The sequence below is a fragment of the Mauremys reevesii genome, linkage group 1, assembly GCF_016161935.1.
Source record: "Mauremys reevesii isolate NIE-2019 linkage group 1, ASM1616193v1, whole genome shotgun sequence".
In the NCBI taxonomy this organism is placed as follows: Eukaryota; Metazoa; Chordata; order Testudines; family Geoemydidae; genus Mauremys; species Mauremys reevesii.
Window position 1 is genome coordinate 126,319,303 of NC_052623.1, and position 23,644 is coordinate 126,342,946.

A 23,644-nucleotide genomic window follows, 5' to 3' on the forward strand; every position below is an offset into this window, starting at 1 on the left:
AGCTCTTGAAAAGCAGCATCCCAACTCTCCTTGTGTAGAGAGACTTGTAGAAGATTGTAATTTAGAGATGCTCCCTTATAAGGGACAGTATTATGAACACAAATTTAGAGATGTGCCTTAGAGAAAGGGACTGGGAACACCACATGGCTGTGGGCAGTAGCTCACTCGAGATGCTCTCCAGTTTGAGAAAGGAATAAAACTTTAAATAAGCCAGTGAATGTTTTATTAATGAGCCCCAAGATTGTTACATGGTGGCAGAAATGCTGAATGAGAAGGAAACTGCAGTCCTTTTTAACTCCAGTGTTTGCAAATAAAAGCAGACACAAAGGGAAGCACCTGAGAACAGAACATAAAGCACCAGGCACTGAGGCTTTTGCATGCATTTGGCAAGCAATATAGTAGCTTGACTAGCTTAAGAAGGGAGGAAAAGCCAAAAATAGATGTGTTGCAACATCCGTCCATCCAGTCTGCAATTATCAGACAATGTTGCAGAGAACTGGAAAAATTTCAGACACAGATTTGAATTGTGTTTAGCAGCCCTAGAGCCAAAGGAGAAAAATGATCAAGTGAAATCTTTTTTTTCCCCCCATGTTTTGGGGGGGGGGGGGGAAAGAAGCATTGGATATTTATAACAACTTTAAGTTTGAAAAAGGTGAAAGCATGAAGTTAAGTAAAATACTGACTAAATTTGAAGAACATTGTGTGCCAAAAAGGAATAAAACATGACATGTTTTTACATGCTTTGCAAAAATAATTTTTTTTTTAAAAAAAGACACCATAAAGCAGTAAGTCTGAGAATTAAGGAAACTCAGTAAAACTTGTGACTTTGGTGAGCTGACAGAGTCTCTGGTCAGAGCCAGAATCATTTGGCGTGTTAAAGATGATGTGTTGAGAGAGCAAGACCACTCTGTGAACACTTCACTTTAGAAAAAGTTCTCCAAAGATTTAGGGTAGCAGAAACTGTGAAAGCCCGAGCCAAAGAACTGAATTAACCAGAAGAGGTTATCCATGTACTAAGTACAAAAGAATATAGCCTGAATAGGTCAAATCAAAGAGTGGAACCACTTGCTATGAAAACCACTTCTAGGGGGAAGATTGGGCACAGATGGTCATGTGGAAGGTGTGGATCACAGCATGGCCCCAAACTGTGTTGGCTTTGGGAAACTCTGTCAAAAATGTGGGGAAAATAATCATTTTGCAAAATGCTGCAGATCCCAAATACAGAAAAGTCAAGTGTATTCAATTAAAAACCAGCTGGTTGAGGAGTTTTTCATGGATGTACTGGGATTTATCCTGCTGAGAAGGACTGGATACTGCCTATGACAGTGAATGGAATTCCACTGAAACTTGACTCAGGAGCTCAGGTTAGTGTTATCTCTGAACAAGATTTAGAGACTATAAATAAGACCAAAACTGGGAGCAACATAAATAAATAACTGGTTATTCTAGAACAAATAAACCAGTGAAGGGGTGGTGCATTGCTAGCATCAACCATAAAAACACCATGTACAAGCAGGCTCCCTTTCATTATAGTGCCCAAAGGAAGTGACACCAATTTTAGGCCTGGCTGCCTATGAGAAACTCAATCTGGGTGCTCTCACTACAAGATCATATTGAACTTGGCTATAAGGCACTCTTTTGGGAATACCATGACATGTTTCAAGGGTTGGGTTGCTCACAGGATGAACATACAATCCAGATGAACATGCAGGTCCTTCCAGTTATTCATCCATGTAGAAAGGTGCCATTGGCACTCCGTGATAAACTCAAGGCTGAGCTTGCAAGGATGGAAGCAATGCAAGTAGCACAAAAAATTGAGGAGACTGGATGAGCTCCCTAGTTGTCATGGAGAAAAGTAATAGCCAGCTACGCCTATGCTTAGATCCCAGAGATCTCAACAAGTCTATAAAAAGAGAACATTTCAAATGGCCAACCAGAAAAGAGATTATGGCTCAATTTGCAAATACTCAACATTCTTCTTCTTCGAGTGATTGCTCATACTGATTCCAATTAGGGTGTGTGTGGGCCATGTGCACAATTGTTGGAAAGTTTTCCCTGAGTAGCTCCCATTGGATTGGGTGTGGAGCCCCCTGGAGTGGCATCTTCATGGTGCTGAATATATGCCCCTGCCGACCCAGCCCCATCTCAGTTCCTTCTTACTGCCAGTGGTAGCTCTGCCAAAGTGCCCCCAGTGCTGGGCGGGCAGCGTGGTCCCAGTGCCAGGAGGATGGGGTGGCATGGCACAGCCCCAGGGGCACACTGTGGCCCCCAGCCTGCATGGCCAAGTCTCTGGCACAAAAGGAACAGCAGGCAGGATGGAACCTGGGGGGGAGGAGCATGGGCAGAGCCTTCCCATGCCTACACTACCTGCTTCTCATGCTGAACGGCATCCTCATACTTCACTACTTATAATACAAATAATATTTTAGTAGCCCTTGCTAATAAACAGGGACAAAGTTATTCTTTGAGATATTTAAGACTATTAGCTCTGAATATTTAGGTATGTATTTTACTTGTCTTAAATGTTTCCATGTCTGTAAGTACTTAGGTTTCATTAATGTAGCTTTCTTTTTCATGCATGCATCTTCACTGTAATGGTGGTCACAACCATATGTCTTTAAACTGGTGAAGGTCCACCTTTTAGTATGGGTTTTTGAAGGGATTTTATAAAGCTTGCAGGTGATATTGGTGTGAATTTTTTAAGAAACACCAGAATGCCACAGATACATATTTCATAAAGTGTGCATGTCTCAGATGTATATTTTAAAACCTTTCCCTTTATCACTAAACTCCTGTGCCATTCTTGCTGCTCCTAATTATTGAGCAGGCTTTCCAAATCTACAAGAATTACTGTGAAATTTAGGAGGTCAGCAGCAACAGGAAGTCCAGTGCACACTTTAAATTACACATTTTGTTTGTGTCCAATATGACTAAACGTTCATCTTGGGGGATTAACGAAAAAAGTGCTAATCAGACGTTGCATTGTATCCTGGAGCTCTATGAGCACAAGGTCTGATAGTCCACCAAAGGTAGTTAATTCCAGAGTGGGGACTTGCTGTGTGCTGGCCGAAGAGTTTTATCCCTAAGAAATTGTAAAAAGTATCTCATCTGATTTCTACTACCATAATGATGCAGAAATCGAGTCAATTTGATAAAAGACTGAGAGATATTTAACTTCTTTCAGAAGGAGTGTCAAATTTGATGCAAAGCACTATACCAAGTACCATTGAAATAAGTGGGAATTCTGTGCAAGGGGTGTTTAAGACTGGGCTTGAGGTCTGTATTTCATAGAACTATAGGGCTGAAAGGGACCTCAAGAGGTCATCTAGTCCATTCCCCTGCACTGTGGCAGGAATAAGTATACTTAGACATCCCTGGCAGGTGTTTGTCTAACCTGTTCTACAGTGATGGGGAGTTCTCAGCCTCCCTAAGTAACCTGTGTCAGTGCGTAATGATCCTTTTTTTCTAACATAAATCTCCCTTGCCACAAACTAAGAAAATTACTTCTTGTCCTTGGTATCCTCTTCTCCCTTGGTGGATGTGGAGAACAATTGATCACCATCTTCTCTGTAACATATTTTATGTATTTGAAGGCTGTTATCGGGTCCCTCCTCAGTTGTCTTTTTGCAAGTTTTTTTTAACCTTTCCTCATAGGTCAGGTTTTCTAAAATTCTTTTTGTTGCTCATCTCTAATTTGTCCACATCTTTAAGTGTGGTGCCCAAAACTGGACACACTACTCCAGCTGAGGCTTCACCAGTGCCACATAGAGCAGAACAGTTACCTCCTGTGTCTTACATATGACACTTCTGTTAAATATACCTCAGAATGACACTTCCCTTTTTTGCAACAGCCTCATACGGTTGACTTGTATTCCATTTGTGATCCACTATAACCCCCAGATTATTTTCTGCAGTACTACTGCCCAGTCAGTTATTCCCCATTTTCTGTTGTGCATTTGATTTTTCCCTAAGTGTAGTACTTTGTACTTGTCTTTATTGCATCTTGTTGATTTCAGACCAATTCTCCAATTTATTAAGATCACTTTGAATTCTAATCCTGTCCTCCAAAGTGCTTGCAACCCTTCCAGCTTGATATTAGCAAATTTTATAAGCATACTCTCTTCTGCATTGTCCAAGTTATTAATGAAAATACTGAATTGTGCCAAACTCTGGAGGTATCCCTGCAGTACCCTACTTGATGTGTCCTCCCAGTATGACAGTAAATCATGCACTAGTAATTACTGAGTTTTTATTTTGAACTAGTTGTGCCCCAACCTTATAGCAATTGCATCTAGACCATATTTCTCTGGTTTTCTTATGATAATGTCATGTCGGACTGTGTCAAAAGCCTTACTAAACGCTCTACACATTACTCCCAGGTCAAGGCTTCTCTCCCCCCACCAGATAAAATATTTGAAAGTCCCTCAGTTTTATTTAGTCAGCACATGCACTTGCTACCAGAGCATTACTGGTGCACTCTTGGGCCTGTTCAAAAGACCATTATATAAATATCAGCGGGGATAGAAAAGAGAACATTTTAAAGGAACTTAACAGAAACTGGGAAACTTATTTCAGTAGTTCCTCTCTGAGAAGAGTTACACTGTTTCATTAACAGGGGAGTACTCTTTTTAGCATGTCTGGACACACAGATCCTGTTCAGAACTGAGTCCCCCCACCCAACATCACTTTTGAGAGACTTCATGCACTGGGAGTTTTTTGAAGCACGCTTCTGACTAAACTGAGGGGCTGCCCTAATAACCTGTGGGCACCTTTTGGAGAGCTGCACCAAAGGCACTAAAGCTGCTGGATTCAGCTTTGGGATAGAAGATCATCTTGAAGTTTGAGGTTCTTCTTTGAGTGGTGTCCCGTGGGTGCTCCATTCTAGGTGTCAGTGTGTTCCTGCGCCGGAGAGCGGAGATTTTTCGCAGCAGTACTCAGTAGGGGTAAGGGCGCGCACAGGGGTCGTCTTGTGCAGCCATTGGTGCCTCCTGTAGTGTGCACTCTGACGGCCACACATCCTGCATCTGCTGTCTGGGAGAAACTCGTATCTCTTAGAAGCAGCAAAGAATCCTGTGGCACCTTATAGACTAACAGACGTTTTGCAGCATGAGCTTTCGTGGGTGAATACCCACTTCTTCGGATGCAAGCAGTGGAAATTCGTATCTCTCAGAAATGCATACATTGCACCAACTTGACAACAAGAGCAAGACGTGATAGGGGTCTCCGCTTGAAAATAATTCTGCTGGAGAAATCCCTCCAACCTCTGCAAGAGACGTCCTCTGGGGAGTCTCATAAAACGAGATCCCTGAGCTCTGATAAGGCTCCAACTTCCAAAACTCAGGAAGTGATCCTCCACCTCTCCAGCAAGGGTGTCTCAGAAAAAGAGAGCTTCCCCAGCGAGGTCTTTACCCTCAGTGCTCCACTCATCCAGAGTGAGCACTTATGAGGCACCGGGCTCCTCCGGCACCGTCCCTCAGCGGACCTCTGCTGAGCCCCAATGTGCAGCACAAGAATTGAGACGTCAAGTCTCCTCCACGGCACTGACTACCCCGGTGCCGAACGTGGCACAGGCAGCGGCACCACGATCAATGCTGCTGCCACCAGCACCGACCCAAGACTTGATGCCAGCTAACAAGTCAAATACGGTACCAGTCAGCACTCCAACAGTCAACCACAACCCTAAGGCGGGACCAGCGCCACTCCTGCATCCTATGACTTAGCGCTTTCTTTGGCACCGCAGTCACTGCTGCTCGGCACCAAACACGCTTTACACCATACCAGAGGTCATGAGACACCCCATTTAACCATCAACAACCACGATACTTTGCTCAGAACAGACCCAAACAACAGGCTCAGAGATGACGAGCTCCACAGAACCAGGCCTCGTCCACCTGTCCATCTACATCTAAGCCACAATTCTGAAGTATTGGTCAAGGGTATGCATGACCTCCCCACACCTCTAGTGCCAACAGATACCCCATCCCACAATTTTGGTCACCACCTATGCCCATTTTACCGTGCCTGGGCTGCGATAACCACAGATCAATGGTTTTGGAGATCATACAATCTGGCAACACCATTCCTTTCACAACCATCCTCCTTCCCCTTCCCCGTCCCTCCTCAGGGACCCCTCTCATGAGCACCTTCTGCAACAGGAAGTAGACCACCTCCTACTGCTGGGTGCTGTAGAACCAGTACCACATCAATACCGAGGGAGAGGTTTTTATTCCAAATATTTCCTGACAGAAAAGAGAGGACGGGGATGGAGACCAATCTTAGATCTCCGAAAACTCAACAGGTTCGTACGCAACCACAGGTTCAAAATGGTCACTCTGGCCACAATAATCACAGTGCTAGACGGGGGGACTGGTTTGCAGTCCTCGACCTTCAAGATGCATACTTCCATATTACAATACATCCTGCCCACAGACCATTCCCGCGGTTCACGGTAAGACCCAACCACTACCAATACAGGGTCCTTCTCTTCGGACTGTCCACTGCTCCCCGAATATTCTCAAAAATGCTTACAGTAGTAGCAGCACATTTATGATGCAAAGGAGTTATAATCTTCCCCTATTTAGCCGACTGCCTTCTCAAGGGTACCAACCAACAAGAAACTGCAGGCATGCTGAAGACCATAATAGACCTGTTTCACCGGCTAGGTCTGCAGATAAACTAAAAGGAATCCACCCTGGAACCAACCCAGCAATTGGAGTTTATCAGCGCTGACCTAGACTCCATACAAGCCAAGGCAATATTACCAAACCACAGATTCACTACATTGACCAATCTTATTTCCACGGTGACCATCAGCCCACAAACTTCAGTGAGGACATGCCTTCAGATTCTGGGACATATGGCAGCTACAACTTTTGTAGTAAAGTATGCCAGACTCCATATGCGCTGTCTACAGCACTGATTGAGCACGGTCTATGCACCCAGCAAACACTCTCTGAACAGACGCATGACACTACTACCAAGGGTTATCCTCTCCCTACAATGGTGGACACAACCAGGGAATGTATGCTCCGGGATTCCCTTTCAACAAGACCTCCCATCAGTGACTATTACAACAGATGCCTCCCTGATAGGTTGGGGTGCCCACTTGGGTCACCACAATGTAAAAGGCACGTGGTCCGCAACGGAAACCCGACTGCATATCAATTTCCTGGAACTACGCACGGTACACAATGCATGCCAACACTTCCTCCCACTCATATGAGAAACCTCAATCTCTATTCTCACCGACAATGTGGTGTACATGTTTTACATCAGTCTCCAAGGGGGAGCCAGGTCTCACTCGCTATGCGTAGAAGCCATGAACTTATGGAACTTGTGCATCTGCAACATAGAAACATCACAGCATCATACCTACCAGGATGCCAAAACACTACAGCCAACAACCTCAGCAGGCACTTCTCACAGGAACACGAGTGGGAAATCCACAACACTGTTCTCTGCACAATATTCCAAAAATGGGGTCACCCAGTAATCCATCTTTTTGCTTCAGTGACAAATCACAAATGTCCACTATTTTTTTGCTCCAGGGCAGGCCTGGCACCAGGATCATTAAGGGATGCCTTCCTCATCCTGTGGAATGAATTGCTCATGTACACCTTCCTGCTGATCCAACAGGTCATCTGCAAGATACAACTCGACAAAGCATATATCATCCTCATTGTCCCCACATGGCCCAGACAGACTTGGTTTCCGTACCTCTCACGTCTAGTGGTCTGTGCCTCACAACAGCTGCCTTTACAGATGGACCTCCTGTCCCAGAACAAGGGCCTGACGCTCCAACCAGACCCAGCAAAGCTCCATCTCAAAGCATGGCTCCTGTGTGGTTCCAACATGGGGAACTGAACTGTTCAGAGAAAGTGAAACAGGTATTACTAAATAGCCGTTGCCTCACCACTAGAAATACTGCCGCAAGTGGTGTCAGCAAAAAAGCTGGATGCGACCAAAGCGCCTCTATCTATGATCCTAGATGTGGAAGTAGAGCAAGAACTGAGCGGGATTTGAAGGGGATTTCAATGCAAACAGTCCCCTCTGTGAGCAAGAGTCAGGCTAGCTGTAACCCTCATAACATGAGACTTGTAGAAGCGAGAATTGTGTGAGGTGAGTGGGAAAGAACTGTGTGAAAAGTTGTTGTGAACTTGTATTAGATAAAGTATGGAATGTAGACTATAGTCTAAACAGAAGTGAGAAAAATAAGATATCAAGATGACCTATGTATAAACAAAATGCAGCTATTACTCATTATTGTATGTAACAAAAGGTATAAATACTTGCTGTAATTGTTTACCTGGAGAGAGCCCTGTTTAGCGCTCTCCCTCCACACAATTGCTAGAGATGATAAAATATCTGACTTGCTGCACCCAGAGAGTGAGAACTCTGTTTTTCTCCAACATAGACTACCTGTTAGAACTGAAGGAAATGGGGTTAGCCATAAGTTCTATTAAAGTACACCTGGCTGCCATCACGGCCTTCCACGAACAGATAGAAGGGGCTTCAATATTCACTCATCTGATTACATGATGCTTTCTAGCAGGTATACAGAACATGTACTCAGAAGTACGCCAACCTGCACCACCATGGGATCTCAATCTTGTGCTCAAATGTTTCACAAGACCACCCTTCGAACCTCTAGCAACCTGCTCTCTCTTGCGTATGTCAATGAAGGTCGCATTCCTAGTAGCAATCACGTCTGTAAGACGTGTCAGAAAAATAGGAGCATTGATGGCTGAACCGCCGTACACTGTATTTACCAAAGACAAAATCATGTTACGTCCTCACCCAAAATTGTGCCCAAAGTGGTTACAAACGTTTATATTAGCCATACCATACACTTACTGTAAGGATTTTTATCTTTCTTAGGCCGATCTGATCAGAAGAGTTCGGGGAGCCTTACAGTTTACCTCCCGCTGAGTCCCCCCATTAAGCCCATCTATCAGACTTGGATTCCAATAAACCACACACACACATGAATGTAGACAAACAACAACACTTTATTTACTAAGGGACAAGGGAAAAGGAAAGAAAGGGGGGTGGATTAATGATTTTGGAGATTCGGGATAACACAAGCACACATTCATACACTCTAAAACACAAAGATGTTCTTCTACCTTTTCACATGTCAGTGATGGAGAGGCTGCAGGATCTGGATGACCAAAGCCAGTGATGGACACTGATCGTGGATGGCAGATGGAACAGATAGGTATGTATCCCTATCTTAACTCCCACCGTATCTAACTAATCGGACCAAGTCCGTGTGTGTAAGTTTGCTTTCCCAAAATAACAAACAAATAAACCCAACTTAATTAGTAAGTAACTATTGCAGGCCAATAGCCAATGCCAAGATTGTACCGCACTATGAGAGAGAACTGGACACTTGAACCTCTGACTGCTCAAAAGCTCAAGAGCGCCTGGCTCCTCCCCTCATCTGTCTTTATAGGAAGCTGTTGCCGGGCAAGGTCAGATTCCCACTCTTCCTATTTTCCCGCTTTTTTTGGTATAGAGGAACAAGAACCTAACACAAAATGGAGGCTACCTTGTTCTTTTACTAAACCAAGATGGCCTTTGATTTATAGAACTTACTTTAACTATATTTACATCAATAATTTGGCAAGATTAAACAAGGTTTAAACTGGAACTAACATTACCTGCCTTCTATCCCAAGCCACATAAGGACTCTCGAGAAGCAACGTTACACATGCTAGATATCAGATGGGTCCTTCCCCCGACCGAGTACTATCTCTGGCGCAGGGACGCACTAACACCTAGAGTGGAGCACCCACAGGGACACACATCTCGAAGAACCATCATTACTGCACAAGGTGAGTAACTTCTTTCTTTGCTTCATTGCTAATATTGAATGTCACACAAACTTAAAATTTCAGCCACAAAAAGATTGTAGTTTACATGACTTTTCATTAAGATTTTACTTTGCATCAACCTCTTCCCAGAAGAAACCTACAGCAGTCATTAGATTTTAATTGCCAGGTAATTTTTCTCTACTATAACATTCCAATGATATAAAAAAGTAAATAAGAGAGGCAGTGAAAACATGGGGAAGTGGGGTACCTTTCCTACTTTTTTATAATACCTGTCAATGCTGATTCATCAGTTTGAAGGGTACTGCATTAAGGTTCCACCAACTGCATCAACTCTTACCAGTGAATAAAAAATTTGGCGGTCTTCAGAATTGGCGTCAATGCTCTTGAAGGAAGGAGGTATGCTGAGCTTTGACATAATATTTGTGAATTTCTGTTCTCAGTTCAGGTGACAGATCCTGTGACATTTGTACCTCACAGACGCCTGATCACCTGTGACACTTTTGCACATGGACCATAGGGTTGGTAGAAAATGTCCCCCTGCTTCCCAAAATTGGTCACTGAAATACTTCCAGGCTTCCAGATTATACATCCTTTCCCCAGTTCCATTCATGCTAAACTCTGAATGACCTTATTTCTCAGATGTTAAACATTTCAAAGTAACCTTGTTATTGGTTTAATATACTGTGTGGAGCCTACTCTATACAGCTGAATAATTACTCATTTCAGCCCTAGTATGGTATACATATATACATTTTATCCTGCCCATCTCTTTTCTATTTTCAGTTTCCAGAGTGTTCTTCCCTAGGGATGATTTTTCAGTGTTTGTGCTATATTTTATTGGCATGTTAACATCTGGGCCTGCAAATTCCTCATATTCTCTAGATGTCTGGAGCATCTATAGTTCATCCTTTCAGCTAGAACATGGAAACTGCTTTGACATCTCTGAAAATACCACCACCATATCTGCTTTATATTTGTTCATCTTGTCGCATTTCCTAGGAATAGATTGAGAATGTTATTGTAATTCTTTCTTCCATAGTATAGATTTTATATGTAGGACCAGATCATGAAATCCTGGCTCACACTGGAAAGCAGTTATTGAAATGTGTAGTCCTATTGACTTTGTGTCCTCATATCTGCCATGTCAATTGTCTCCTGTACCTCAGCCCACTGTGCTGTATATGCAACAAAGTTCATTAAAAATTTATCATAGAAACGTTTGTTTTTAAATGTGAATTAGTATTATTTGTCACATTCATCCTCTGTAAAGACTGGATCCAGGGTTGGTGGAACAATTTGTATAGTGGGGATGTTGAGAGCCATTGAATCAAACTGTAAACCCTGTATATAATGGAAACCACTTCAAGTCAGGGGGTGCTGTAGCACCCCCAGTTCTAGCACCTATGACTGGCTCTCTAAACACTACAAATCCAAGTATATGGGCCTGAAAAGTGATTGGAATTAGCATGTCCATATTTAACTGACATAATGCAATTTTTAAGGTCTAATAACTGAGGAACCAACTGGGGCTAAAATCCATCATATATTCCCCTAAATCTAATTCTATCCGTTAAGTCTCTAGATCTTGAACCCTAAACTTGTCACTAGTCTAGCAATAAATATTGCCCATCCTGATCCCCAGGCCATTGTAACTTGGTGTAAGAAACTCTGCAAGTGATGGAACAGAAGGAAAAATGTTCTTGGCATTTTATTCCAAGTTGTGGGTGTCTAAAGAGGTATGACATGTGATGGTGCACTCCATATGATGTTATGAAAATATGAGTATGACTATAATGTAACTGGAATATGCTTCATGCAAAAGGTCTCTTGTAAGGTATCATTAGAAAGCTTATAATCTACTGAGTGTGGTCATCCTATTTGTATAAATGTATCACTCTTGTATCTGAAACTAGACATATAAAATAAAACCGAGGTCCTACTGTAATTATGCAAAGTGTGGGACATTAATGGTGGCTTGGAATCTTGATGGCTCCCATTAACTAGGACAATTGACTGTAGATGGCTCCGTTTACGTGTAAGTCTTCCTGTATACCTGTGTGCTGGCAAGTAGGCTTGGAGTCTTACAGTGACATGTGATCATGTCACCTGAACTGGAATCCATCTTTAACCTAGTGCTTTTCCATTTAGAAGGAGGGGGTAGGAACCCAGAGGATTCCTGCCTTGTGCAAAAAATATATAAGGGGGTGGAACAGAACAAAGGGGGCTGCAGTCATGGGAAATCCTCTAGCTACCACCTGAGCTGGAACAAGGACTGTACCAGGGGAAAGGATTGGGCCCAGACTAGAAGGCTAGTCCGTCAAAGAAGCTTATTGGAACATCTCTAAGGGTGAGATTTACCTGCATTTAGTTTTACTGTATTAGGCTTAGACTTGTGTGTTTTATTTTATTTTGCTTGGTAATTTGCTTTGTTCTGTCTGTTATTACTTGGAACCACTTAAATCCTACTTCTTGTATTTAATAAAATCACTTTTTACTTATTATTTGACCCAGAGTATGTATTAATACCTCGCAGGGCAAACAGCTGTGCATATCTCTCTATCAGTGTTATAGAGGGCGAACAATTTGAGTTTACCCCGTATAAGCTTTATACAGGGTAAAACGGATTTATTTGGGGTTTGGACCCCATTGGGAACTGGGTATCTAAGTGCTGGAGACGGGAACACTTCTTAAGCTGTTTTCAGTTAAACATGCAGCTTTTGGGGGACGTGGTTCATACCTGGGTCTGTGTTTGTAGCAGGCTAGCATGTCTGGCTTAAACCGGGCAAGGCACTGAAGTCCCAAGCTGGCAGGGAAAACAGGCTCAGAGGTAGTCTAAGCACATCAGGTGGCAGTCCCAAAGGGATTTCTGTGATCCAACCCATCACAACATGCTAGCATTTGTTCTGGGAAACATACAATAATGGACAGAATACAGAATGGTACATGGAAAAAAAATGACCACATAGTTATCATCACAATTTTAATGTGGTTTCTGTCTAATCAAATCTTTTATTAAAAATATAGCCTATGCTATGCAAAAGTTAACTAAAGGTTCTGTTTTGCCACCCGTCTTGTTCATTGTGTACATAAGGTCCTTGTGGAAGATTGTGAGACTTTCTGGGGTGCAGTCATCACACTATGCTCTTCATCCCCTTCTTATTCTACCCATATTATACAGCTTCACTATCTTCCTAGTGGCTAGCTGAGGAAGGATGGTCTAGTTCAGTGTTTCTCAAACTGGGGTCCACAGGCCGTGCTGATCAACTCCTCCCTCTCCCTCCCAGCATCTCCTGCACGCCGAGGAACAGCTGTGCAGCAGCCTGCAGGAGGCACTGGGAGGGAAGGGGAGGAGTGAGGAGGGGGTGGAATCGTATCTGGGGCCACTGGCCCTGCTGATCAGCTCCTCCCAGTGCCTCCTGCATGGTGCAGAACAGCTGTTCAGTGGTGTGCAGGAGGTGCTGGAAGGGAGAGGAAGGAGCAGGGATGGGGCATGCTCAGGGGAGGGGAGGGGATGGGAAGAGGAGGGGCAGGGGTGGACCAGGGCCAGGAAGTGGTGCGGGAGGGCTTGGGGGAAGGGGTGGAGTTGAAGCAGGGCCTGGGGCTGATAGGAGGGCTTAAGGGTCCGTGAAAATTTTTAAATCAAAATGGGGGTCCTTGGGTTGCTAAAGTTTGAGAACAGCTGATAGCATTTAGGGTTCTAGCCTAGCACATGGCTACAGGCTTCCTGCATGACCTTGGGTGAACTTCGCCTCCCATCTGTGAAACGGGAATAGCAGTACCTCCCTACCTCACAGGATGGTGAGGATATATCCATTAAGGATTGTGAAGTATTCACATACTATGGGTGATGGAGGTGATGGAGGCTATATAAGTACCTAAGATAGATGTGTTTTATTTGCCTCCAAACCGATCTATGACATAACTGATACTTGGCATAAGGAATTATCTGGGGGTGAAGTCTGCACCTATTATTGAAGGTGTTTTGTTGATCTTTTGCCAAAAACATTTGCAATCTGATGGCCTACTGAAGCCATCACTGCTCTTTGATTCTCAGGTAACAGTGGTGGCCCATAGAAATTTTTGTCATCCTTTGTTTCAATTGCATATTTTACTGTAATGTTTCTCAGAGCAATGGATGAGGGCTTTTTATTTGAAATAGGTCACAATAGGTAAAACCCGAAGCTGGTCACTGGACAGACTTTACATGTGGCCATCCATTGCTTTTTTATCACTTAAGAGACCAATCTATACTTTGATACAGGTGCAGCATGCAACTGTCTATTTTGTAAGGATAGTGGGCTGGAGATTGTAAATTTAGGCCCTAATCTTGCACTTTTATCAGTAACTATACAAGTAGCCCCATTTACTCATGTGCATAAAGTTATTCCCATATCTATCTGCAAGATCAGTACCTCAGAGAGTAAATTCTTTGAGACAGATATTATGTTTTACTCTAAGCTGGAATTTATCACATGGAAATGTAACTAATAATGTGTACTTAAAAATCAGACCAACTCTCTGAACTTGTTTCCTATTAATTTCTGGGTGCAATTCAGCGTGCTGAAGTCCTGAAGTTTCAGGGGCTCAGGTAAATGCTTTATAAAAAGCACCACTTACCTTACATCCATTGATGTAGGTGAAATCAGATTGATTTTTTTTTTTTTTTAAAGATAAAATGTGCCAGCATGGTGGCTGAGCCTTCTCTTTGATGGTCTGCCGAAGTTCAGGGCATGAGGTAATTCTCATTTGTTTTGGTTAGTTTTATTTGAATTGGGTTTGTTTTCTGTTTTGTTCAGGTTTTGGTTGTCAATTAGGCCATTTTGTATTTTGCACAAAGGTCTACTGAGGCATGCTTCTTTCAGACAGGGCAGCGGCAGCCAGAGTGGCATGCCACCACTTGTTAAAGAGGGCAAATATAATTCATACATGTCAAGTACTGGGAATTAAAGTGCTCTGAGATGGCACTAAGTGCTATTTAAAAACAAACCACTTTCTGACGTAGTAAAGTTATGATCCCACAAACGCTTCCACATGTGAGTAACCCCATGAAGTTCAGTGGGCTGTTGTGCGTGTCAGTGGGTGCCGGAGCAGGGCCAAGGTGCCCAAGGATGGTTAAAAACAGCCCAGCAGCTGCTTTCCGCAGGCCTGAGGCTGGCAGTCCCGAGCTCGAGTCGTGCCTCTTGCCGGGTGGGGGGGGGGTGCGCCTGAGCCAGCTCCCGTCTCCGCTTCGGCTTCCCCTTCTGCCACCTGCTCCGTTGTTCGAGGGCGGCCCTTGTGCGCTGGCTGGGGAGGGGGATGGATCCGAACAGCCTCCGCCCTTGTGGCACAGCCAAGGAGCCGACGGTGGGTGGGTGGCACCGAGGGGGTCCCCGTGCCCCGCTACCCGCCCCGCGGGCGGCGTGTAGGACCCCATCCCCCGGCGGGCTCGGGCAAGGGGCGGCGGGGGGGAGGCCGCTCTGCTCTGCTCTGCTCTGCTCTGCGCAGCGGCGGCGGCGGGACGCGCCGGCCGGGCCGGGAAGGGGCGGGGCCTGGCGCCGCGGCGGCCCTGGTACAATAGGGCTCCTGTGTGCGGCCTCCGCCGCCTGCCAGCGCCAGCAGCGAGCCGCGGGGCCGGCATGAGCGGGGCGGCCGGGGCCTAGGCGCGCGCGGCCGGGGACCGGGGAGGCGGCAGCGGCAGCGGCAGCGGGGACGCCCCGGCCGGGGAGGGCGATGAGCGGCGGGGAGCGGCCCTGAGCGCCCCGGAGCCGCTGCGGCCGCACACGCCGGGGGACGCGGGCGCGGCCAGAAGGTGAGCGGGGCCCTGCGGGCCGGAGCCTCGTGGGGCAGTTGGCGCCAAGGCCGCGGGGGCTGCGCGGCTCCCTCTCCCGGCAGGGCCGGGGGCAGCGGCGGCGGCGGGGGCTGCAGGGCGCCGAGCGGGGCTCGTCTCCCCAGGCGGCTCCGGGGCACTGGCCCCGGCCCGGGACCTGAGGCAGCATTTGGGGCGGGGGCGCCAGCGACCGGGGCGAGGGCAGCCGCGCCTGGCGGCGGCGCAGCATCGGGGTGCGGGGTGGGTGGGAGCCGGATCCTGTGGGGTGAGCCTGGGGCTGACTCGCTCGGCAGCTCCTCGCAGAGCTTTTCTCTGCCTTTCGGCCCCCACGTGTGCCGACAAAGGGGCAATAACAAGTGCACGAGCTGCAAGCGTCCCTTTGATTTCTCTCGCTCTCGGCTCCCGCATTGTGTGCTGGATCAAGGCGCTCGCGGGCAGGGGTGCTGCCACTTTAGGCCTTGTCAGTTCCAGAAAGTTGCACCAGTTTCAGTAGCATTGTGATCTTTTAAAACCGATTTTAGTTAAACCCGTGCAAAACCCTGTGGGGGCGCAGTTATTTCTGTTGAGAGTGGCTTATTTTGATGTAGCTTAAATTGATTAGTGGATGTAAGAAAAAAATGCCCCCCTGCACGAAAATGTAATTTGTGTAGATGAGCCCCTTGTGCTAATCAAGCTGAAAGCAAAGGTGATTTGTGGATGGCCTCACCAGGTCAGCATGCACTTACTTATTTTTTTATTATGATCTCTTGGCACTTAAACTATAAATACTGTGATAATGCCAAAAGAACCGATCAGGGCCTTGTTACACCATGCTCTGCGCATACGCCTAATAAGAGAAGTCCATGCTGAAATGTTCTTTGTTCACTGCAGATAGATGCGAAGACTTGTTAGTTTCTGCACTAGTCTGCTTAATCACATGAAAGAGTGCATTTGGGCGTGGTGGGAGGTTAGCCTAGTATGCAAAATGAGTATTGCCTTTGGAATAAATGAAGACATATTCCGCCACGAGGAATAAAGTCAGACTGAAAAGTATGCAGTTTATGTGGAAGAGTTGTCTTAATGCCTTTATAGGATGTGTTGGCAGTATTTCTCACTTGATGAGTGCAGGTAAATCAGACAGATTTTTTTATGAATCTGAAATACTGGATCTTTTAGCTTTAAAAACTTCTTACTAGATAGTAGTTTAGCTAAAATAATACATACTTGCTTAATCTTTACATGTACACAGTGTTAGAAGTACATTAATCATAGCCTAGTGTGACGCAGGTAAGTAGTATCATTACTTTACAGTGGGGAATCTGACAGAGTGCCAAATGTCACATTTATGCCTGCATCTGTAACTTTCACTCCATGCATCTGAAGAAATGGGGTTTTTCTACCCACAAAAGCTTATGCCCAAATAAATCTGTTAGCTAAGGTGCCACCGGACTCCTCATTGTTTTTGTGGGTATAGACTAACACGGCTACCCCTCTGATAAATGTCACATTAGGGCTGGAATTAGAAAGTGGAGGTTTCTATTGCTGGTGTTCCAGAAAACACCTTTCAGTACCCTTCATATTGTATTTGGTTAATGTTGTCATGACAGGCCTGTCTTATTTTACAGTTGCAGAGCTCCCAACACAATGAGTAGGTGTTACTGTAATACAAATAATAATGCTTACAAATCAACTATATTGTATGACAAGCTATGGAAGAGTGTTAAAATATTGTGGTGCAGCTAGAGATATTTAATCCTCCATTTTCATATTATTTAAATACTGCACTTTCTTTAAAACATAATTTCTGAGAGTCATGCATTTTTGGTGTTGTGAAAAGGTTAACTATACATAATTCAGAACTCAGGGTGGAAGCATCTTTCTAGGTGATTGAGTTTTAAATTTAGTCCAATGATACTTTAGGTTTAAACAGAGACTGGGAATGGTTGGGTCATTACACTAATTGAATCTATTTCCCCATGTTAAGTTCTCCTCACACCTTCTATGGGTCATCTCAATTATCACTTCAAAAGTGTTTTTTTTCTCCTGATGATGATAGCTCATCTCAATTGATTAAACTCTACCTGCTGGTATGCATACTTCCACCTTTTCATGTTCTCTGTATGTATAAATATCTCCTGTCTGTGTGTTCCATCCTATGCATCTGAAGAAGTGAGCTGTAGCTCACAAAAGCTTATGCTGAAATAAATTTGTTAGTCTCTAAGGTGCCACAAGTACTCTTGTTTTTTTAGAGATTAGAGAGCTGTTCTTTATAGTTTTTCTTCATGCATTTTAAAGCAGTTTGTGTATGATAAGATTCACTGTTTTGTTGATCAGTTGCAGGTCTTACATCATGTAGGTGACACACCATTGATATGCTGTTTTGTGGGGAGCTCAGTTGCATCTACTGTTTCCAAACAATACACAAGGATATTTTCAATTTCAGCTCTGATTAAGCTAGAATGCTGGGGGCATGGTCATGTGCACAGAGAAAAACAGGAAGATCTGAGCATGCTTGGTAGTGTAACTTTAGGGCTGCCCAGAAGACCCTTAAAAATTATAAACTGGAAATCAAAAATACCTTACAAGTTTTGTTTTTTTTAAGTAAGTGATATTGAAAGGCTGTTCTAGTAGAAAAATGAGTTTTCAAATGAGTTGATTTTAAAAAAAAATTATTTCACAGTAGGGTGTGCTCTAAAATGATTTGGGTCTTTTTTGTGTGAACTTCTGACTTCTAGTCAGACTAGACATGACATGCCTTATATTTTTAAGTCTGAAGGAAAGCAGGGGGAACAAAACTTTTGCAGAGGTGTGAAAATCTTTTTCAGTTTTTATGTGGACTATAAATCACCAAAAAAGCTATAACCCCTCTTCTCCCCCTTTATTTTTTAGGTCACCTTTACAAAAACTGCTCCCTTAAGATTCTGAGAAATCTGAGCAGCTGTTTTCCTTGTTTTCTTTCTAGAGTGAGCGAGTAATATAGCAGGTACCTGAAACAAAGATTTGCAAAGGAGATGACACATGAACACCTGTAGTGGTGTTGAAACTTATTGCCAGGTCAGGGGTCTATTGAAATCAATAGAATCTTTTGTGAGTATAAGTGTCTACATTAGGGGGCCTATGGGCAGGATTGGGGTTAAACCCTCTTTCCCTTTCTACCTGTTGCTTGTGAACTCACTCTGACAGAGAAACTAGAAAGTTTGTGTCTCGTTTCTTGAGATCTCAGAAGCTGTCATCCTTGTTGTTTTAATAAGGTAAAATTTAAATTATATTTTTTTAATCTTAAATCTTGCCATTTTTAAAAATGGCAGTTTACCCGTAAGTTACTCAACAGCTTTTTGAAAGCATACTTTAGTTCTTTATTGCTGAACTTCTACTCTTGTGGAGAGTGTTGAGTGCATTTTGCTCTTAGCAGTTCTTTAAAATATTTATGGTTGTGGCTTCAATAGGAGAGATTGAGACCTGCCCCCAAATACCCCTAGTCCAGCGACCCAAATTAAAGATCCAGCGCTCGGGGGGTTGGACTAGATGATCGCCTGAGGTCCCTTCCAACCCTGATATTCTATGAAATCTCCATGAAACCCTGGTCTCCCAAGGTCTTGGTGAGTACGCCAACCATTGTGCTAAAGGTTACTGGGAAGGAGGGGGTGGTATGACTACCACTTCTTGTATCTGTTGTGTAGATTTAGGGGTGCTCAGAACTTGTCTCCTGAATTGGGCCCCAGGGCAAGATAGGCGTGGAATGCTTCATTTGAGAATCCCACTGGGGCGTAGGTGGGTGTGATTTAGGCACCAAGTTGGTGGGCAGTGTCATCACTGAGCTGACTTTGCACATGCCCAGCTGTCAAAATGTAGGCACCGTAGGAGCTTTTCTGGTGCAGACTTTAGGTTTCTACAGGGTTAGGAAGCAGCAGAGCAATCACTTTTTGTGAATGTCATTGATGCCTAAGTCCCCCTTGTAAGTTTCATCCTTAGTGCCTATATTATAAAAGGGATAGAGTCAACTTGAAATCGAGCCAATTTAAAAAATGAGTTAAAAGTAGTTTGAGATCCTGTTACTGCCCCTGAGGCCCCTACCATTAGCTTTGGTTTTACATTTGCATTTTCCTATAAGTTAAATGGTGTTTCTGATCCCTTGTTGGCATGATAGCAGCCGCTTGGTTACAATAATTAATTTAATTTTAATGTGTTCTGTTGATTTAAAAGAATAATAAATATGAGATCTAAAATAAGATGTCTGTTTAAAACTCACTATTTCTGTAGGTAAGAATCTAAACTATATGTAAACAATCTTTGGAAACTTCATGCCCACTTGATCATGCTGCCTAGAGTCTGGAGGCTTGGATTTTAGTCACACCTATACAATTAACTCATTGTGTATGATTTGCTGAAGGGTACAACTTTCCTTTATATGTTCTTACTATGCATCTATCTTAAATTATGGAGATGTGATTACCAATTCTATAGCTAAATGTGCATTGAATCTTAAAGTGGGGTTTTAGTCACTTTGTTGCTGACAAATGGTGGTCATAGCCAAATTTGCCACTTAGTCTTGTGGTAAAGATTTAGTTTTCTGGACAGTTATAGGTGAATAATTTCAATACTTTTGGAATTTTTTAAAGAGAAAAATGACTCCATTCTACAATTTTATGTTTGGTGTATCTCTTTGCCCTCTCAATTTTAAAATACACCTGTACCCTGATATAATGCGACCCGATATAAGGTGGGTTCACATACAAGGCGGTAAAGCTCTGACATGCTGCTCTGAGCAGCATGTTAAGGGTGCCAGGCCAGGCTGAGGGTTTCGGGGGTGGTCAGGGGCTCCCCCCACCCAAGGGCTGGGGGGCAGGAGCTGTGGGAGGGCACTTTTGGGGGGCCTGCAGTCCCAGAGTGGCCCGGGGGATTAGTGGGGGGCTGTGAGCAGTCCACTCTGCTTCCCTCGCCCCAGCCGTGTCGCTTGGGGGAAGGGATTCCCCTCGCACTTACCAGCAGTAGCGGAAGTGGAGCAGCCCAGCTCCACTCCGCCAGCTCGCAGCCGTGGCATTCCACTTCCTGCCGCAGGTGAGTGCAGGACCTTTCCCCAGCTGCCCCCCAGCGACACGGCTGGGGCCGTGGCAAGGAAAGCTGAGCAGGCTGGGGCTGCGTCGCTCCACTTCCCTCCGCAGGTGAGTGCGGGGGGCCATCCTTTCCCCAACCTCCCTGCACTCGCCGATGGCGGGAAGCCGAGTGCCACAGCTGGGATCTGGCGGAGTGGAGTGGACTGGGGCTGGGCTGCTCCACTTCTACCACTGCTGGTGAGTGCGGGTGGGTGGGGGAGGGCTGGGCTTCCCGCCGCTGCCAGTGAGCGCCTGTCAGGGGCGGGGGTGGATAGGGGTCGGAGCAGTCCGGGGGCAGGCGGGGTGGGGTACGGGGTGGCGTCCTGGGGGTGATTAGGGACGGGGGTCTCTGGAGGGGGCGGTCAGGGAACAAGGAACGAGGGGCAAAGCAAGTTTGATATAACGTGGTCTCACCTATAACATGGTGAGATTTTTTTGTCTCCAGAGGACCGTGTTATATCGGTAGAGGTGTAATTGTGTAATAATTAGGAATTTAACCCTTTCTTTGTTTAGCAAGTTCACAAACTAATGTTTGATGTTTTGGAATGTGTTAGCTATTTGTAAGTATTGAACAAATAATTTCAAGGAAGAAATCTCAGTGTATGGATTGTTCATGAAATGTTCAGTTCCTTGTTGTTTGTAGTAAGTGGTTAGTCATGTGGTATTGTTTAATCTCCCTGATTGAATGATGGAAACTTTTAAAACATGAAAATAATGAATATGGTAACTCTGTTACAAACTTCCAGACTGATAATGGTTTGTGCAAAAATTAGGGGGATAGACTGAATAGACCCCTCTCTGTCTCTTTGTCTCTCACGCAGAATCCTAATGAACTGAATTTAGGGCTTTCATTCATGAAAACGTTCACAAGTTTACTTTTTAAATGATTTGACAGGCTTCAAATGTAAATGAGGTAACTTAAATTGTAAGCAATTTATTGTTCCAGTACACCAAATATTTTACATACACACCACCTAGCATATATTGCAAAATAAGTGGCAATATTTTCTCTCCTCTCCCCACCCCCATTGCTTCACACCAGTTCTTTCCAGATTTTAAATGACCACATACAAAAGCGATAATGAACCAGGAAGGTGTATACTCCCGACAAGGAAAAGCATTACAAGTCCTTGGTGGGATCATTGTGACTTATTTTTATTCTCCTTTAACAGCTTGTTGTTTCTTATTTTTCTTTTTAATATCATTCTAGCATTAACTTGCATACCTTAATATCAAATTGATTCCAACTGGATTTATCACCCACTATGGTGACATAGTGTGGGGAAATCCCATCCAGATTTGGGCCTGATCACAAAAGTTTTTTCCTGGGCATGTGCTTTCCATTCAGCAGAATGTGAGTTTCATTTTGTGGCTCGTTAGGAGAGCTCTAAGGAACAGCAGAGGCAGGCACAGAAATTATTCATTGAGGAGGCAGCTCCAAGATAGAAGATGGGAGGGCAAGAGTAGAGAATAGATCTTCCACATCTGCAGCACCAAGGAGAGGAGAAACAGAGAGGCTCCTTTCCCTTAAATAACTGAATGGAATGAAGTAATCAAAACAAATGATGATTTTAAAATGAAATGTAAACATTGATAAACAGCCAGATAGGTTAAATTTGTGGTCATCTCAAAAGTAGAGCTGGCCATAATGCAGGATTACTGGATTGTGGGAAATTGTGGTTTTGAAATTTGGTTTTGTTTCAGTCAGAAAGAATCCAATACTTTTTAAGCCCTGTGAACTGGAAATCTGGGTGGGGTGCGGGTGGGGAGAGGGTTTCCCCTTGAAACATGGTGTTTCCAAAACAAAATCTGCTCCCTGGACCCCAACGGCTTGAAATTTACTCAGCAGCTGCCAGGGCTTTCAGACTCTGGGAAATCAGTCAGGACCCTCCCCCCCCCCCCCCTTTTTTTTGACCATCTCTGCTCAAGAAGTGCAGAAAATCAGTTTTTCTGATTCTTAAAAAGCAAATGTGCCACTGAATAAAATTTCACTGTTGGACAGGAAGAGCAGAACACTGAGCTTCAACCGGCAAGTGAGACTTTTGATGGTTTGGTCAGCATTGCTATTATGCTGTAATAATTTAAGCCACTGTTTTGGACATTCCGTCAGCTCTTCGACATCCTGCTTTGTTCAACAACAGCCTGTTTGTCTCTCAAATAAATGGTAAAGATCAAACTAGCGATTATCATTTAAAAGACAGAGACTTGAATTTGATAATGAAGTTGCAATCTTATCTTATGCTAACATTATAATCACCTTCAGTGTAGCATGAAATGAGCATTGTAAAGAGGCAAGTGAAGCACCTTGCCCTGCATGTTTCTACTTTAGACAAATTTGAACTCTGTTTCACATCTAAATGTGGTAAAAGTGAATCAAATTAAAGGAAGAACTGAAAGAATCAACACTGATATTAACACTAAATGGTTGGAAAAATGTGAGTGATCTAATAATGGCTCCAAGCATACATACATGGAGCAAATGCATTCTTGTTTAATGCTGTTGATACTTCGGGGAAATGGCAGAATATTGTGTCCAATTTGCTGAAGATACTTTTCTCTACAATTTTTTTGGTTGGCCTTAAAAAAAAGATCTTGTTTTCTTTCTAGAGTGAGCGAGTAATATAGCAGGTACCTGAAACAAAGATTTGCAAAGGAGATGACACATGAACACCTGTAGTGGTGTTGAAACTTATTGCCAGGTCAGGGGTCTATTGAAATCAATAGAATCTTTTGTGAGTATAAGTGTCTACATTAGGGGGCCTATGGGCAGGATTGGGGTTAAACCCTCTTTCCCTTTCTACCTGTTGCTTGTGAACTCACTCTGACAGAGAAACTAGAAAGTTTGTGTCTCGTTTCTTGAGATCTCAGAAGCTGTCATCCTTGTTGTTTTAATAAGGTAAAATTTAAATTATATTTTTTTAATCTTAAAT

The 23,644-nt window shown here is 44.1% G+C and overlaps 1 protein-coding gene across 4 annotated transcripts in view; it reads left to right on the top strand.

Annotated features, from left to right (window-relative positions):
* Positions 1-9,697: 9,697 nt before the first annotated feature.
* Positions 9,698-23,644, top strand: part of JADE3 (jade family PHD finger 3) — an 87,781-nt gene continuing 73,834 nt past the window's right edge. For 2 of the 4 annotated variants that reach the window (XM_039482978.1, XM_039482993.1), the window contains exon 1: positions 9,698-9,836. In XM_039482978.1, the coding sequence (XP_039338912.1) occupies positions 9,713-9,836 (124 nt within the window). In that variant the 5' untranslated portion in view covers positions 9,698-9,712. Of the gene's footprint in view, positions 9,837-15,506; positions 15,625-16,323; positions 16,352-23,644 lie in introns of those variants that run through there. The other 2 variants (XM_039483003.1, XM_039482984.1) reach the window with 2 other exon arrangements.